Raw genomic sequence first — 17,405 nt, 5'->3', positions numbered from 1 at the left:
CACTGCATGATTGTGGCTTCTAGTAGAGAGCCACTCTGAGTACTTAAAGTGGAAAAGGGCTGTATAACCTCCTGTCCATGATGACTAGAACTACTACAGTTGTGGCTTAGAAAGCCGGCTCTCAAGGAAGTCGTGGATCTAGTCAGTCAGCAGTGATTAGACTTTACTTGTTTTTTCTTAAATCTATAACTGATCTTGAGATGTGATTGTTCTCTTGGCAGGATAGAAGAGTAAAGATGTTAATAATAAAATGAGTTGCCAGTTATAGTTTGGTTGTTGGGGGGGGGTTAGTATATTTGGATTACCTGCCTGCCCAAGTTAAATCTGTTCATAGGTAGCGCTCCATTGTAATGATAAATGTCCTGTGCTAAATATTTTCATTTATAGAGTAAAATTGTGCGGGTGTTGAACCTGTGGCAGAAGAATGGGGTGTTCAAGATTGAAGTTATTCAGCCCCTCTTGGACATGGCAGCTGGCTCTGGCAGTGGTGCTGCACCCAACACAGGCGCAGATGAGCCAGGTAATTTTTGAGGTTGTGCATTGCTTTATTAATATAATATTAATATGTTGATGTATGATGTTGGCATTTGAAAACAAACGTTCTCTCTTCTGGCAGGTTCTCCTCCACCTCCAGCCAAAGAGCCAGTTACAGTGGTAACGGCAAACTCCACCATGATACCTGCTGCTCAGCTGCACAACTCTGATGCCTTTGCTGCCGTGGCACAGCTCTTCCAGTCCTCACAGGGTCAGCAGGTATGTTCATACTAATGCGGACTGGTATTAGATTGTTGCCTTATTCACTTTCTTGTATTTTTGTTACTTCTTAAGTATCTTTCACATCTTTATTACTGACTCTTCTTTCACTCTGTTTTGGGCATCTAGCTCCAACAGATGCTGCAGAACTTTCAGCAGCAGCCAGTGAAGCCAGAGACCAACACCCAGCCTCCACCGCAGATTATTCAACCACAGGCCCCAAATGTTTCTGCTGGACTGGGCATGGTCGTGCCACAACCTCCCCTTCCCTCCCAGCCCGCCCAACTAACCCAGCCTGCCCAGCAGAAGTCAGCCTTTGACAAGGTGACAATGCATTCTTGTATTTGCATGATGTTCTTTATTTTATTTTATTTTATTTTATTTTATTTTATTTTATTTTATTTTATTTTATTTACCCTCAGGCAAGAAGGTAAAGATGCCCACCTAAAACCTTTTCAAATTTATATCATAGGTGCATCTGCTAGAAGGCTGAAGGGTATCACACGGTATAGCACAGTAAACGAAAAGTTATTCCGTAGAAGCGTTGCCACATGAAGAAAACATCATTATTTGTGTGTTTCTCTTGCAGAAATTGCTGGACCGTTTTGATTATGATGATGAACCAGAAGTTGGAGAAGAAACAAAGAAGGATGAAATCTCCTCTCAGCCCCCCTTGTAAGCTTCTTAATTAATTTTATATGCTGCAGTCTGTGATACCAGAAAGCGGAAAGCTTTGATGAAAATGTATTTTTTTAACAAAATAAAAGCTGTGGAGCTGATAGTGTATTTTTATCATCGCAGTATGCAGCAGCCTCCAGCCTTTCCACAGCACATGGATCACTTTAAACCACAGATTAATATACCACAGGACATCTCACAGCAGGTAAAAAGAACACGACTTTTAAATGAAAAAGAGACAAATCTTCACATCTCATTTTGTAGCTTGTTTTAACAATAGGATTACATAATATTACGGCATATTATATATGCACATATAACTGTTTACAGTATATGCTCTCTATCTGAAATAAAACGGAGAACGGAGTTTGTTACTGAGAAACTGATTTGAGGGATCGTGTTATGTTTTTCTTCCCCTCAGGTTCCTCTTCCTCCTAATGGGCAGCTCCAGGTCCACGGTTTACCGCCAGGACAGAGCTTTCCTGCTGCGATGCCTCCTATGGGCCACATGCTGTCAGGGATGTCCCTCTCTGGTTCTTCTGGGCCTCCAGGCTTCCCTGGGGTTTACCATCACCAGAATGCAGCCCAGCAACAACAGGTAGGCAAACAGTAGCATAAAGATGTCACAATAAATTGTAGTTGGGCATAAAATTGTAGCAAATTGAGAAAAATGTCAGAAAATTTAATTCTGATGTTTTGAAATTGTTTTGTTTTTTGGTCTTCTGTAACTTTGACTTGCACAGAGATGTAGTTCTGTCGCTGTAACAGATTTTACTCATAATGTGTCTTCTCTATACTGTGTCAGGATTTGTCAATGGATGTGGACCATTCATCCATGAGAGATGGCAGACATGGCCGAAGATCACACTCAGGCTCCAGGTAAACACTGTTATATCTTATTTCCTGTTTATTTTGCCATATGTAGATAATCTTCTTAGTATACACTTTTTAAATATAATGCTTTGAGTTGAAATGTCTTCTCCCCCCGCTCTCCAGATCTCCAAAGCGAAGGAGATCGCGGTCCAATTCTCGTACACGTCGATCCAGGCACAGGCGATCCCGCTCACGCTCCAGGGATCGGCGTCATCACTCACCTCGCTCACGCTCGCAGGAGCGCAGGGAGAGAGAGAAGGAGAGAGAGAGACGGCAGAAAGGTCTTCCACCGATTAAGAGCGAGACAGTCAGCAGTAAGTCATCATCTGTTTATTATACATTATATGTTAAGTGCACACAGTGTTTTGTGTCGTAAGACTTTCAGTTACATTCTTTAGTAACTTTTGCTCTCTTCTCCCGTTTAGTTTGCAGCACTACTCTCTGGGTAGGCCAGCTGGACAAGAGAACACAGCAGCAAGATGTCGCCTGTTTACTCGAGGAGTTTGGGCAGATAGAGTCCATCAATGTAAGTTCTCTCACAGAGATCAGCTTTCAGTTCATCCTGCAACTGACACTTTGTTGACTAAATCTTTCAGTCAGCTTGTAGTAAATTTGACTTTATATACTTTCTTGATTTTTATAGAACTTGTTACACAGACGGCTCAAAGCCTCAACTTTGTTATTTGTATTTGATACAGTTTGTGTTAATAAGTGTGACATCAAATTTGCACCAAAGGCTCTACATGTTTAAAATAAAATAACACTAATTACAGGCTTAGTAAAGTGGATGATTATGACTTCCTTGTTTTTGTTTTTAAACACTCGTTTTTTTGTTGTCTTCTCTCTTTAAGATGATCCCTCCACGTGGCTGTGCTTATATTGTTATGATACATAGGCAAGATGCCTTCAGGGCTCTACAGAAGCTCAGCAGGGGAACATTCAAAGTTAACCAGAAAGCCATTAAGGTGAATGAGCAACACTGATTGTTGCTTTGTCATGTATTAGTTTTGTTAGGAAAGGGCAAAACTAATAAGTTGCTTTTACTTACCAGATCGCTTGGGCTTTGAACAAGGGCATAAAGGCTGACTATAAGCAGTACTGGGATGTGGAGCTGGGTGTCACCTACATACCTTGGTCTAAAGTCAGAGAGGACCAGTTAGAGGAGCTTAAAGAAGGAGGAATGCTCGATGTGGACACTTTATCACCAGGTAAAAAAAAAGAAAAAAATTAAGAGACTTTATTTGGAATTATTTAGTTTAATTCATTTTTGTTATTTAATTAAAAGATCAAATTACTTTTAGTGTTCTTATGTTTTATTCTGTCTTCTGTGTACCTCATGTTGCTTTTACCAGTTTTATTACATTTGCTCTGCCTTATTATTGGCTTGTCAACTGTAAAGCACTATAAGCTGAACCAATCCCCATGAAAGTTATTATACACGTACAGTACGATTTTGTAGGGGTTAAGGAATCATGCTGTTCCTCAGAGATATTGTTTTAATTTAAAAAAAAGAAATGCTGTCTTTTCTAGAGTGGAGTGGCACGAGGAAGGCTCTCGACCACCCAGAGGAACTCACTCACAACGGCCGTTCAGAGCAACAGCAGCCTGAGGAGACACAAGCTGTACCTGTACCCGCCCCAAGTGCTCCTCCTACACAGGTTAAAAAAAAGCCATATAAGCTGTTACCAGTATCGTCATATCTTAGACTCTGAGAGCTGTTGCTTATTGCTAATTTAAAAGAAGCAGATTCTGAATCTTGATGGAGTCAGCTGTGTTTGACTGCTATTGTTGTGGGTCTGTAAATGTTGAATGGACTATGTTGATGAGAAAATTGGAGACGGTGTTGGAAAAATAACATAAACGGTAATCAGTATACACACACATGGTTTTATTTCAGTCTGGTCCTTGTCCCATAATGTTTTTCCAGAAATGCGTTTTTGTTAAGCCCCTGTGCTACATGGCTAATTAAGTTGTATCTTTACACACTTTATTACTAGCAGCCTGTTGCAGAAACATAAAATAGTATTTTTGTACAAAATGGGTGATTCCCAAAGAGCTGCTAGCTGCATGCTGTGTGATGTGTCCATGAAACATTTGAGGATATTAGACAAGTGGAGAACAGAGGGAGTGGCAGGCCTGAACAGCGGTTTACAGGAGATTGACAGAAAGTCAAGTCCTAAAGAAATGGGGAAAAAATTTTTGCTACTGTTTTTGACCAATGCCAAATTTTATACAAGAACTGGACTGAATGGCAACAGGTCTTACGGATTGATGAAAAGAAAAAAATATTTTCAAACATGTATGTACAGAGGCAGGAGAGGGGTACGAGCAGTGTGTCTACAGCCATCTGTCAAACCTCGTAGAGGCTTTGCCATTTTTCAGGGCTGCATTTTGGCCAGAGGTGTTCCAGAGCTTGTCCTAATAGACTGAATTATCAACATGCAAAAGTACTGTCAGATTTTTGTCCACCATCTGGAAAGTGTCTGATTGGCAGCAGTTCCATTTGTTAGGATTGCAATGATCCCAAATGCACTGTCAGTGCAGTAAAGGCATACCTGGATAGAAACACAACATGAAACACTGTCTCACACTTCTCTCATTTAAAATCAACTGTAACTTCTAAATGTTCTCAGGTCCCTCCAATGCAGCAGCCAATGGTTGGTGTGGGTTCTCTCCAACCTCCTGTCTTTCCTGGGCCTATAGGCATGCCTCCACCTTCCTTCCCTCCAGGTGTCCCGCCGCCTCCTTTCATCAGACCTGGCTTCAACCCCATGCAAATGCCTCCAGGTAACAATTTCTATTATTTAATCATACTTTTGTTTGCGGTCTTTTTTTATACAGTGTCTGCTCTCAGGTTGGGGTTTTTGTTTTCTTCTTTTATATACCCCTCAGCCGTAAAAGGCTGATAGGGTATTGTTGTTGGACACTCAAGTTTGTGAATACGATAACTGGAAAACAAGGCGATTTTCAAATTACTACTTAAAATCTGGGACAAGTTTGAATCTCAGTGACCTTGACCTAAAGGTTAGAGGTCAAGTTTTACAAAAATCTTGTGAATGTGATAACTTGAGAATAAAGCGACATAAGTGTTTGAAATTGATACCATCAACTAGGAGGCTGAGGGGCAGCACTGGAAGCTGCCAGTAATAGAAATAAGAAAAGGACAAGAGTCAGTTTTATACTTGTGATTCATTTTATTTAATAATGATGGCAGCTGGGGACTGAGGTATGTAATAAGACAGTTAACCCATTTATTGAGTCATTAAAAAGTTATTAATCATTTTGCTTTCATGAGTGAATTGTGACTGAAAGCAAATCATGCAGGACTTTTTTGTGTTCCCATCATGTTGTCAGAAGGAGATCAAAAAGTTTGTAATGATAAAGATTTAAAGGGTAAAACAGAACAAAATTCATGTTTCTTGTATTTTAATATTTATGGGGGATAGTGGATGTTGACTAGTGTTATTTCTCTCTTTTCACATTTACGTTTATCAGAAATACATTTATTCATTTGCTAACTTGCGTGCATGTTATGAATGAGATTTTGGCAGTTTGATTTTGCTGTTTTACTTCAACAAACTGCACAAGTGCACCTTTTCAGAGTTTACCCATCCAGCTTAGTCCAAGTCATTTTTAATTGAATCAAACAGGACCCTAACTCCATTTATTACTATTCTTCAGGTTTTCCTCTCCCTGGTGCTATGCCTCTTGGTCCCCCTCCTCCTTCTAAAACTGGAGTTGAGGACCCCCCTCTAGACCCAGCAGGTCTGGGAAACCGGAAAAATGACGAGGCCCTCGAGGCTCCCAACATCTTTAATAATCAGATGGGATCTATGGGTCAGTCTGCCTTTCTTACCTATCACCGATCAAAGTTATGTTTCCCTTCTCCTCTATCCATTCTAAAGAGACTTATGTTTGACCATTAAAGCGTTATTTTCTTGCTAAATAAACATAGAAAAGTGCTAAAAGTCACTTAGTTGTTTTGCAATATAGTACCAAAGATTTTGTAGTTAGTGTTTGTTTAAATATATTGTTTATTTGTAATCATAAGTACATTGTAGTTATATTAATGCTATACTTTGGTTTTCATCTTTAGTTAACCAGGTAGGCTTGCCTCCAGGTGGACCTCTGGGTGCTCCTCCAGGCGGACATCTAGGCGTTCCTCCAGGTGGACCTCCAGGTGCTCCTTCAGGTGGACCTCCAGGTGCTCCTCTGGTGGGGCCCCCAGGCGGCCATCCCGGCAGCATTCCACCCCCCTCAGGTGGTCTTCTAGGGGCACGGCCTGGTTTGATTCCCCTCCAGCGTCCTCCTGTTCCCCCACCAACACACATGCAGCGTTTCCCACCACCCCATGGCTCAAGGCCACCTCACCCCGGCATGCCCCCCATGCCTCCACAGATGATGCCCAGGGGGCCACACCCTCAAATGATGCAGCACCATGAGCCACCTCCACCTAAAGGAGCCTTTGGGATGCCCCCTCCGCACAATTTAAGGGCTCCTTTCCCTCATGGGCATGGCCCCCCTCCTCAGGGTCCACCTCCTTTTACCCGACCAGGCGGTCCTCGGAGTTTAGAGGGGCCAGAAGAAATGGATAGCAGACCATTCAGGGGAGACAGGCCTGGTTTCAGGGACAGAGAGCTAGAGAGGGACAGAGACTGGGATCGAGATAGGGAAAGAGACAGGGAAAGAGGTTTTGGAGGTGGCAGGCGTCCATTTGGCGATGGAGGGAGAGGAGCAGGTGGTGATAAAATGGATGGTAGGGACAGGCTTGGAGGATGGCAGGAAGATGGAGGCGATCACCGGGGTGGAGGATGGGAGAGAGACAGAGACCGAGATCGTGACAGGGATCGCGACCGGGATCGAGAACGGGATCGGGACAGAGACAGAGACAGGCGGGACTGGAGGGAGAGGCGAAGCAGCCTCGATAGCGACAGGGAACGTGCCAGGGGCGATGATGGTGATAGAGAGCGAGCGAGGGGGGAGGGAACAGAAAGAGGAAGTCGTGAGAGAGGCAGAGGAGCCGAGGCAAAAGGAGACAGGCCAAGGCGGTCAGAACGGCGTGAGAGGGCCACACGCTGGGACAAAGATGACCGTTTAGCCGAACTGGAAAACATGGACAGATTTCGGACCCCTAACAGTACAGAGCAACCTTGCGTGACCCCTGAGGTTACCAAGGAAACCAGTAAGGAGCCAGGTGTGGAAGCTTCTGAAAAGAAGCCAGAATCAGAACTTATAGCTCCGCCTCCAGAGGGAACTGCTTCTACAGGAGAAACGGCACCCTCTGAGCTGGCTAAAAGTGAACCCACAGAAGCAAACGAGGAGGCTGCATCATAGACTGCTGTGAACCACTGATGGATAGGAACGTGTCTCTGCCATGATAGTCAGTCTCAGTCATGGCAGACTGATTCAAACTAATCACAGTTTGTTCGTCACTGACTGACAGTTTCTGGGCAGTAAGTCGAAAAGATCTCCCACAAATGTTGTTAAGCTTATGAAAATTGATGTCGTCAGGCTTCACATGTCAAAATTAGGCCTGTGTTTCAAAACAAGTGAAAATCACTTTGGATAAATGGCCGTAGTTTTTCTCCTTCCTGCAGGTTATAAGAACGGACAGTGTTTGCATGCTCATGTAGCTCTACCTATTTGTTTTTGCTGTAGTTGGTTTGCCAACGAAGGAAACGACTGATTTGTATGACACATTTCTTTTACTTCACGCCCCTAATTTACTGGAAAAAAGGATGTTTTCAAAGATGTAAATGGTATTGTTTTAGATTGTTTTTAAATTTGCCAAATTGTCATCATGTCAAACACTGAATAACTTTTCAAGCAACTCCATTATACCTAGGCTTTTTTGTTTGTTTGTTTTTTAATTATCTCGTTGCTTTTTTTGTGCTCTAAATTCTCATTGCATTTTCACAACCAGGAAGGCGCTGGTTTGAAAGGGGTTGTTGTGGCCTTAAAATCAAATTCAGTTACTTGCAGGGCTTGCAATTTAAAAATAAGGACAAGGAAAAAAGAAGACAAATGGGGAAATACAAACTCCTTGATGTTTGGGTAATATACACTTTGAGTTAGACGTTGGAATAATAACACAGCCCTTCTTTGAGTTATGTCCCCACTTTCTGCCTGTTGAATCACATCAGTAAGAATAAAAAACAGAGCTTTAGTGCAATAACTGATGATTTTGTGAAATATACCGTATCCTTAAAAAGTCACAGCATAACAGTTTTTTTATATTACTTTTAAAGACATGCTAGTACAGGATCTCTTTAAAAAAAACAAACATAAAACTTGTTATTATCAAACTGTATCGTCACAACATCGCTGATCCCAGTGTGTTAGCTCTCAAATCTTTTATTGTGTTTGGATTTGATTATATGATACAAACCTGTATTACTGGTCATAACCAAGAACCTAAACTATAACAGAGGCAGTATAAATCTATAATAAAATCTGTAAAGTAGATTAAGCTTGATATTGACATGAGGTCAATAAAAGCCCAAGGTTGGCTTTGTTTTGGTAGTCAGAGTGATCTGAACATTCAGAAATTGTCTTGCTTAAATAAAAGTCCTTTGCAAGCAAATCAACGTGTCACCTTGAATAACAGATCATCAAAAGTAGAAACAAAGAAGACTCTATTGGTAAAGTTAAGAATTAATACTGCCTGCCAAATTTTGAAAACCATGTTTGCACCATAGAGTTGTGCAAGTAAAATGCCACTGAAAACGTTCCCCCCCCCCCCCCCCCCCCCCCCCCCAAGACATTCGTACCTAGTGTGCGTGTGCGTGTGCGTGTGTGCATTTTGTTTTTTATTTCCTCAGCTAAAGAAAGAGAAGGACTTCCTCAGATTCAACAGATAAAAATCTTATTCTTTTATTGTTAACTATTCAGAATGTGCAAATATTCAGGCCCAAGCTTAGGTGGATATTGAGCATTTTGATTAACCCTGTGAGGATCAGAAATAACTCATAACTCCTAATACTATGTTTTGCTGGAAAATAGCCTAACAAATTTCAGGGGGAGGAAAAATGTAAATAGCTTTAGATTCTTGTGAGCTAGAATGTTTAGGGTTTTTGTTTTTGTTTTTTTTGTCCCCTAATTGCTGAGACATGGGAGAACAATTTTCATAAGCCAAATTCTAATAACATAGGGTCCCGGGTTTCTTGCACTTCTCACAAGGATAGATACAAGTTTCTGTGTACGTGATTGTTTGTCTCTTAGTAGAAGTCCATTTTTGGATCACACACAAGAGTCCTGTTGTGTTTTGGAAGCATTTCCCATCTTTCTCGTCCATCCATCACAGTCATAAATTAGTTTTGACTACATGGAAATACAGAATGAATCCTGTGGCTATTTGCTTTTATGCTCGTTGATAAAACACAACTTACTAACTTGGTCTCCGTATCACTGTAGACATAGTGTATCTGATATTGTTAAAATCACAAGCCCAGATTCAGCAAGCATAATACTTGTTCCCGAACAATTTCACACAAACAGAGACAAAGAGGGTATATCTAACGCGATGAGATGAAGAACATTGCTTGGGACACTGCTGTAAATATGCTTGTATCACTGACGATTTTGAAAGACTCGCAGTAATTTCTGTTAATAATCTGTGATTTCTTTATCTGAGAGAAATGCATTGACTTGGAAGGAACAACAGAGGCCCTTTGCTTTAACGTTTTTAACTCCTAGTGGTTTGAAAATTGACAGATGTTTCTATGATTTGTTAAAAAAAAGCAGAAGACATGGACATAAAATCTTCAATATTTCAACCATAGGATATTGTTTTTAATAAACTATTTTTGTACCAAATTATTTTTGTGTTCAAATTTTTTTTCTTATGTAGTATGATGTATGATGTTCACCTATGATCCTTGAACCTTGTTCACTTATGATACTTGAGGCTGGTTGTGTACTTTGAGCCATTGTGGCACCTCGAATCTTTTCATTTTCAGCCATTCTGTTGTAGATTTGTTGCTGTGATTGGGACCATTGTTTTCCTGCATGACTCAATTTTGTTCAAGGTTTAGCTGTAACATAGATGGCCTCACATTTGACTGGTACACAGAGGAGTACCACCACATGGTCTGCTTGGTGCCCGCAGTGATAAGGTGCCCAGATCATCACTCTTCCATCACAGTGCTTGGCAGTTAGTGTAGTGCTTGTGCTGATATGCTGGCTTTGGTTTTGTTTGGAAAGGGCCCTATATGCCTTCTCAGATTGATGGGCAGCAACAGATGCTCCTCTAAGATCATTGCTGATATCTTTCTACAAATTGCCAAAATTTCTGCTTTTGTAGCTGTGTTCACACTAATCAATTTAATTTGATTAGCAGTTTGATTATGATTTTTTACTGTTAACTCCTATGGCAGCAGTAAACATATACTCATGAAGTGTGATTTTATTGTGGTGGAAGCAAAACAGCAAAAGTAAGAGGGAGTCCTTGACAATGTTTATGTGAAGCTTAGTTTGGATCTTCTTTTGCTGCTGGTTCGGTCAATATTGTTCGGAGAGAGATAAAACTAACAGCTTTAGAATCAGCGCAAAAAGGGCGTAAACACAAAGCGCGGACCTGCCGAAACATCAGAATCAGCGAGCTGTCGGCTTTCAGCCCAGACCGTGTCCGTGCCGTCGAGTGAGAAAGCCGACATCTCACTGATTCTGATCCGCGGTCTGCGCTTTGTGCTTACGTCTTTGTGCAGAAGCCGTGCTCTCATTTACTGTTTTAAATGTTTGGTGGTTGTCAAAATTTTGTGACCTGAGATTCTGGAATTTTGGGCAAAATACATTTATATAAAAAAAATCCATTCAGGATTTTAATGAATGATATCACGTTATCCAAGCCAGAATCGATTTTAACCGATGAATCGATTATTAAAACCCACCCCTACTCACAAGGATACATATGACATTTTTTAAGTACAGGGAACTTTCTCAGATCTACTCTCGAAAAAATTTATATTTCTCACTTATCTGTGTATTTTATATATTTAATTATTTTTATAAAGTCGTTATAGAGATTTTGTTCCGTCTGTCTGATAGGACACTGTCTTAGCAGTGACCAATCAAAATGTGCCGTTTTTAATTTTATTTGATTCTGATTGGTTGATGTAGCATACACCCGCCTATTAGTTATGTAGTATACGTAATCGCTTGTCAAAAGCAAGACCTCGGCTGGGTGTCGTGTCTGAAACTTCTGCAAAGATGGTGCTGAAAGCTGTTTGCGTTTTGAAGGGAACTAGCGACACTAGTGGGACAGTTTATTTTGAACAGGAGGTAAGACGGGCTATTCTTCTTTGAAGTTGAGAGAAAAAAAAACGTCCTACAAACTACGCATTTAGCCATTTTAAAGCGAAACGCTACCGTTATCGCTGACGGCTAAGCTAGCCAAGTTCTGCTTTCTTTAGCTTGTCTTAATGGTTAGTTTGCTGTTGGCTTGCTAGCTAGGTACGCGTTAGCTTGTGAATGACAGCTCGTGCACAATTGCGTGGGTTTTCTAGCAGTCTGGTCTCATATTCAACGCCGCCCCGTTGCTAATTAACCTCAGTTTACTCTGCACTTCAAAGTAGGTTGCTTGTGTAAACCACGCATTTAACAGGCTATATGAAATCACTGGCTTGTCACTATAGCAGTAACCTTTGGCCACTAAAGCCTGTGCAGTGGTAATGGTTAAAGGTGTGTTTTTTAAGGCCCGCCCAGGCTGTTTGTATAAGAAAGACGCTTGTTGCGTAAATGCAACGTTTGCAGGGCCAGTATAAAACAGACGGCCAGATGTGGTTTCATTAACCAGGCAAGCACTTCTGTATGTAACGCTTTTGCTGTAACTCCGAAACAGCCGGCAAAATGCTTCGATATTATTGTGATCCATCAAAACGAGCAAACGCGAATTTGCTCGTTATTTTTTGCCGAGTCATTGCCTGTCCTTGTTTTCGTTGCCTTTCGTTTATCTGGCCTTCTTGATAAGGGTAAAGTGCACTGTACAACCGTCAAAGACACATGGTCCACTATCAAAGAGACGGACTCATTCACATCAAAGCAAACTTTGTGTGTAAATTACAGTGTATAAGTAATATTTGTAACCAATCATTTGAATTCAGTTTAGTGCATTTTAAAAATTTTACATCACCAAATCACAACAGTTGCCTTAAGGTGCTTGGAGGTTTAAAGGTAGTTTTCTAAGAGATTTCCTGCTGTGTAGACGTGATGAATGATCACCTGTCCCTTTCCATAGAAAATGCATTGCACCCTCCAGTAATAACTTTCAGAATGCATGATTGTGCAGTTTAAACTAACTGTACCATGCCTTAAAACAAACTTATTGAACATTACTGTTGTTGTAGTTCGACTTAATAAGATATTTTAGGTTTATGTTTGAGAGTATGCCTTTTGTAGTAGATCTGAAAGGTCTGTTAATTTTTTGGCACCAAATCCTACAGCCCGGTTTTGTTTTTCCTCTCCTTACGTGATTATAAGGAATGATTACTTACCTTCAATAGCATGAATGGAAGTAATCTTCATTCAATATTCCTGTCCTTCTAGCCACCTGGCTTAGAGAGCTTCTTTTGTATTTGTGTTTTTAATCTGCTAGAATGACTCAGCCCCTGTGAAGCTGACAGGAGAAATCAAAGGCCTTACCCCTGGTGAGCATGGTTTCCATGTCCATGTTTTTGGAGATAACACAAACGGTAAGTTTCTCTGTGTGTGAGAGAGATTCAAATCCAAAGAGACTTTGATTTCTTAATTTTCAGAATTTGATAATGTTACTGCATCACCTAGGTTAGGTAATCTAGACTAAATTTGCAATAGTTCAATATGTTTAATATATATTTTCTTTCCCAGGGTGCATTAGTGCAGGTCCACACTTCAATCCCTACAACAAGAATCATGCTGGACCTAATGATGCGGAAAGGTGAGTCGAGTCTGAAGAAAAAGTATCAGTATAAAAAGTTAATATATTGCATATCAGTAGTAATGTTACATCTGACAGTCCCAAGGCCTGTGTTAAGCAAAGTGGGTGTGTCCAAATGAAACCTTTGTCTAGGCCTGTATTCTTTAGAATATCACGTGGCCACTTGCCTGACTGCCTTGTTATGTGATTTGAGCTGTTAAAAAGACGTGAGAGTTCCTTTTTTTTTTTTTTTTTTTTTCATAAACTGAATCTGAGGATCATCACAAAGTTACAAGGAGATTTTATGCACATTATGGATCAACAAAAAGGGCAAAAAAATTATCAGCAGTTAGGGAGGATTTTAACATGATACCTCCCAGTAATAACATATCTCTTCAAATCAATCTCTGAGGTATATATTACGTTTACATATTCACTGGTATGTAGCACACATGTATTATCACAACAGAGCTGCTGTACATTGAATGACCAGTAAATGTCAGTACTTTCAAATGAGCTTCTTGTGATTTGCCTTCTGGCGAAGCAATTGACCAGAAAGATTCAACACATTCATGGGGCTTCATTGCACCATCACTACTTCTCAGCAGTGGCTACAATAAGAGGTAATATAAATGGTTATAAAGGACTGAAAGATTCAGTGCTTTAAAAATAAGCTTCAGATCATGTCAAGAGATTTGTTGTGATATGGCTGTGTCATTTTAATGAAGACCAAAAATAGCCTTGGATTACTTGTCATTCAGTTAACTCAAAGTTGCAAATTGTTTGCTTGAATAGATTGATTCTTATATAGAAATGGCTCAGGTGAGTTTGCAGAATTTTGCATGCAGTCTGTGTTAGGTGATAATGCTTAATACTTTCACGTAGAGCTGGGCGATATATCGAGTTTTTAAAAAATATCGATATATTTTTATACGAGATATAAGATGTGACAATATCCTTTATATCGATATAGTCTATGTTACGTTATAACTATAGTTGTGGAGCCGCAAGTTTGCCTCTCTTTCGTCCACTTTTGTCTTTACGCAACATTACTCGGCCTCGCCCCTCCTTCACTGAACACAAATCCCCCTCCTCCCCCATCGCTTCACCTGCAGGAAGCGACAAGATGTACACGGCAAATCTCCGTTAACGAGTTACTGCGCATCGCCCCGTGCGTGGGGCTGGACGCCGTCAACGTGTTAGCTAGCTAACCACGCTAACGAGCTAACCACGCTAACGAGCTAACCACGCTAACGAGCTAACCACGCTAACGCCATGCAGCCCAGAGGCGCTGCACAGCCTAAAATCCTTTCATTTTCTCAAAAGTTGACAGCGCGCCTTATGTATGAATTCTGGTTGTGCTTGATGGCCGCGAACCGATTTTATGTGGTACACAGCGCTCAGCAATCTGTCAAAAATGTTTTAGTACGACTTTGGTAAGCTACGGTGCTGCACCGGTTGATGGATTGTCAGAGCATTACGGCGACCGAGGAGCCTCGCGGAGTGATACGTACTGTGCTTCAACGTAATATTACCCTACTGTGTATAAGGACCATAAATGGCACCTGTTAAGAGACGTGGTTACGAAGAGGATTTCAAACTCAATGCTGTCAGTCACACAGTAGAAGTTGGGAACAGAGCAGCTGTGAAATCTGTCTTTCTTACTATGCTCTGCGTCTTTTAGTTTACATTTTGACTGCACAATTGTGAGCTTTTTGTTATGCACAAAAACAACATTGTTTTCTTTTATTTATGCAACATTATTATTTAATAAATGCTCATAATTTATTTTTGAGTAAATTTTATGTACATCTATGCTCTATGTTAATAAAAGTGCCTGTGTGACATCTGGGACACAGCTTTGACTAAGAACTCTCTTTTTGTTCTTACTTTATGGCTTAAAAAATATCGAGATATATATCTTATATCGCCGTCCAGGTAAAAAATATCGAGATATGAATTTTGGGTCATATCGCCCAGCCCTACTTTCACGTTACACTAGGTTTGACTGTAGCTTTGATTTGCATGTATGTGTTTTTTATTCAGAGTGGAACAAAGGTTAAATGTCACCAGTTTGGGCAACCTGTGATAATTAAAAGTGACGCAGGAAAGTAAGAGAAGGGAACGTACAAACAATATGCGCAGCTAATTTCAAACTGGATAGATTATGTGGAATGAATCCCAACTGTAAGGCCAGCATATGCCATCGTCACACTCTGCAGTGTTGTATCATTAAAACAAAATTCACCACAATAAAAGAGACTTAAGCAATCTTAAGGTGATGTTTGTAAATCTTAAGATTCTTGTAGGTTATATTCCATCCATGAAATATTTATTATTTATACACATGTGGCTCAGAGCGGTAGTCTAGGTGGTTCAAACAAACAAAACAAAAAAAACTAACAAAAAAACTGCGTGAACTATTACGTTTTATTTATTTACTTATTTTACTTTTTAACTATCTGTCTTTTGACTGGTACTTAATTACTTTGCTGTAGTACAAATGATCATGAGGAAAACCTGTATCAATAGGAAAAGCTGTAAAAAGTATGAAAACACAGTTACTATTCCATATTTTCTCCTTCATATTTTCCATATTGACACCCCTGGATAAAAGCAAGGTTGTTTTGTTTTTCCTTTGTAAACAGGCATGTTGGAGACCTGGGGAATGTGACTGCAGGAGCAGATAATGTTGCCCAGATTGACATCACGGACAAAGTGATCTCCCTCACAGGTCGTGACTCCATCATTGGAAGAACTATGGTGGTAAGTGAAAAATGACAGTCCTTTGTCACTTTGTTCATTTCCTTTCTGCTTATTTTCATTTCCCTTTTATTCTCAATATATGTGAAAGTGATATGCCAGATTGTGAGCCTCAAGTTACTGTATGTGGCTTAGCTTTGAGAACTGTTTATGAAAACCTTTTTTGCCCTTTGTATTAGATCCACGAGAAGGCTGATGACCTGGGAAAAGGAGGAAATGAAGAGAGCCTGAAGACCGGTAATGCTGGTGGACGTCTGGCCTGTGGAGTCATTGGAATTACCCAGTAATCAACTTAACAGAACATGAAGCACTGAGTTTAGTTTTGTTTTTCATAGAGCACTTAACGAGACCAATATAGCTACTTGATGTGACAGTTTGTCCTTTTCAGTTCTCCGTGACTTTTAATCAGCAGTCAAGTAGAGGAGCCATGCTTTGCCCTGTTTGTTCCTCATGACAATTGTATGAATGGGGTTATGTTTCCAGGCGAGCATCCCAAAGAATTGGTAACGCACAAGTGATGAACAATTGTATACATAAGGAAAAAAATAAATAGTTCATCTAAGTTGTTTGTTTTTTGTGTGTGTGTGATTGATCTTGTAGTTGAAGGTGGCCCCTTTTTAACCTGTTTGGATTCTCTAAAACATTTAAGGATGAGGGCACCATAGATTTCACTGACATTTTCAATGACTATTTTATGGCTGAAATCTTCCAGTTTTTCTTATGTTAGCTTGTTCAAGAAAAGCAGTGAGAAAGATTAAATATTTAAAGATGATAATTTAGGACTTCAACATTAATACAGACAGCAATGTAGTTAAACATCTTGCAGTTAGTTTTATTGGGAATTAACTTTTAAAAACAATCTGTCTCCTATTTGTTTGTGTTAAATAGGAAAGAAGCATCAATATTTGATGAGAGGAATTACTAATTTGACCTTATTTTAGTGCAGTTTTCTTATTTTTTAGGATTGGGTTCTTTTCAACATGAGATGAATATCTCTAACAAGTTGATTTGTTGACATTTTCACATCTTAATTTTTAATGCAAGTGTGTGTTTTGAGTTTATACACTATGCATATAAGGCCACCTTTTCTTTTTTCAGTTTTTTTGTGTGGGGCATTTTTTATGTTTTAACAAAGGGAGAACAAAGGTGTTCAAGTCAACCTAGGATGATTTGTTTTAATTTTCACATGGCTCTACTGAGGTAATGCAAAGTGAAACATGCATTATTTTTTTTGGTAATGTGCTGGAAAAGCTGGAAAAGTTATTTGAAAGTGCTTAATTTTGACTCTGAAAAACGTGTATGAACCCTGTTACCTGAAATGGTTTTCCAACAGTCTTGAAGACGTTCCCAGAGATCCCGAGCACTTGTTGGCCCTTTTGCCTTCACTCTGCAGTTCATCTCATCCTGAAACCATCTCGACTTGGTTTTGATCAGGTGACTGTGGAGG

The 17,405-nt window shown here is 40.1% G+C and overlaps 2 protein-coding genes across 2 annotated transcripts in view; both read left to right on the top strand.

Moving 5' to 3' along the window:
- scaf4a (SR-related CTD-associated factor 4a) overlaps positions 1 to 10,122 on the top strand; it is a 12,826-nt gene extending 2,704 nt beyond the window's left edge. Inside the window, exons 5-19 of the mRNA XM_085175166.1 lie at positions 388 to 520; positions 617 to 753; positions 883 to 1,077; positions 1,343 to 1,428; positions 1,555 to 1,636; positions 1,853 to 2,029; positions 2,237 to 2,310; positions 2,428 to 2,618; positions 2,730 to 2,830; positions 3,156 to 3,269; positions 3,356 to 3,512; positions 3,835 to 3,962; positions 4,938 to 5,091; positions 5,986 to 6,141; positions 6,401 to 10,122. Coding sequence (XP_085031292.1) covers positions 388 to 520; positions 617 to 753; positions 883 to 1,077; positions 1,343 to 1,428; positions 1,555 to 1,636; positions 1,853 to 2,029; positions 2,237 to 2,310; positions 2,428 to 2,618; positions 2,730 to 2,830; positions 3,156 to 3,269; positions 3,356 to 3,512; positions 3,835 to 3,962; positions 4,938 to 5,091; positions 5,986 to 6,141; positions 6,401 to 7,638 — 3,123 coding nt within the window. The 3' untranslated portion in view covers positions 7,639 to 10,122. The remainder of the gene's footprint in view (positions 1 to 387; positions 521 to 616; positions 754 to 882; positions 1,078 to 1,342; positions 1,429 to 1,554; positions 1,637 to 1,852; positions 2,030 to 2,236; positions 2,311 to 2,427; positions 2,619 to 2,729; positions 2,831 to 3,155; positions 3,270 to 3,355; positions 3,513 to 3,834; positions 3,963 to 4,937; positions 5,092 to 5,985; positions 6,142 to 6,400) is intronic.
- Positions 10,123 to 11,429: 1,307 nt separating this feature from the next.
- On the top strand, positions 11,430 to 16,520 carry sod1 (superoxide dismutase 1, soluble). Its single transcript, XM_085175167.1, has 5 exons — positions 11,430 to 11,583; positions 12,896 to 12,992; positions 13,147 to 13,216; positions 15,844 to 15,961; positions 16,138 to 16,520. The coding sequence occupies exons 1-5, from the start codon at positions 11,512 to 11,514 to the stop codon at positions 16,243 to 16,245; spliced, it is 465 nt and encodes a 154-aa protein (XP_085031293.1). The 5' UTR covers positions 11,430 to 11,511; the 3' UTR covers positions 16,246 to 16,520.
- Positions 16,521 to 17,405: the final 885 nt, after the last annotated feature.

This window comes from Neolamprologus multifasciatus, chromosome 10 (genome assembly GCF_963576455.1).
Source record: "Neolamprologus multifasciatus chromosome 10, fNeoMul1.2, whole genome shotgun sequence".
In the NCBI taxonomy this organism is placed as follows: Eukaryota; Metazoa; Chordata; class Actinopteri; order Cichliformes; family Cichlidae; genus Neolamprologus; species Neolamprologus multifasciatus.
Note: the sequence above shows the minus strand (reverse complement) of the source record. Positions and strands in the feature narration are given on the sequence as shown.

What these genes read in the sequence shown, in the direction of transcription:
- sod1 (XM_085175167.1), top strand. Translation starts at nt 11,512, where the DNA reads ATGGTGCTGAAAGCTGTTTGCGTTTTGAAGGGAACTAGCGACACTAGT. An exon ending in TTTTGGAGATAACACAAACG is followed by an intron (nt 12,993 to 13,146) that starts GTAAGTTTCTCT and finishes TTTCTTTCCCAG; the next exon opens with GGTGCATTAGTGCAGGTCCA. An exon ending in TCATTGGAAGAACTATGGTG is followed by an intron (nt 15,962 to 16,137) that starts GTAAGTGAAAAA and finishes CCTTTGTATTAG; the next exon opens with ATCCACGAGAAGGCTGATGA.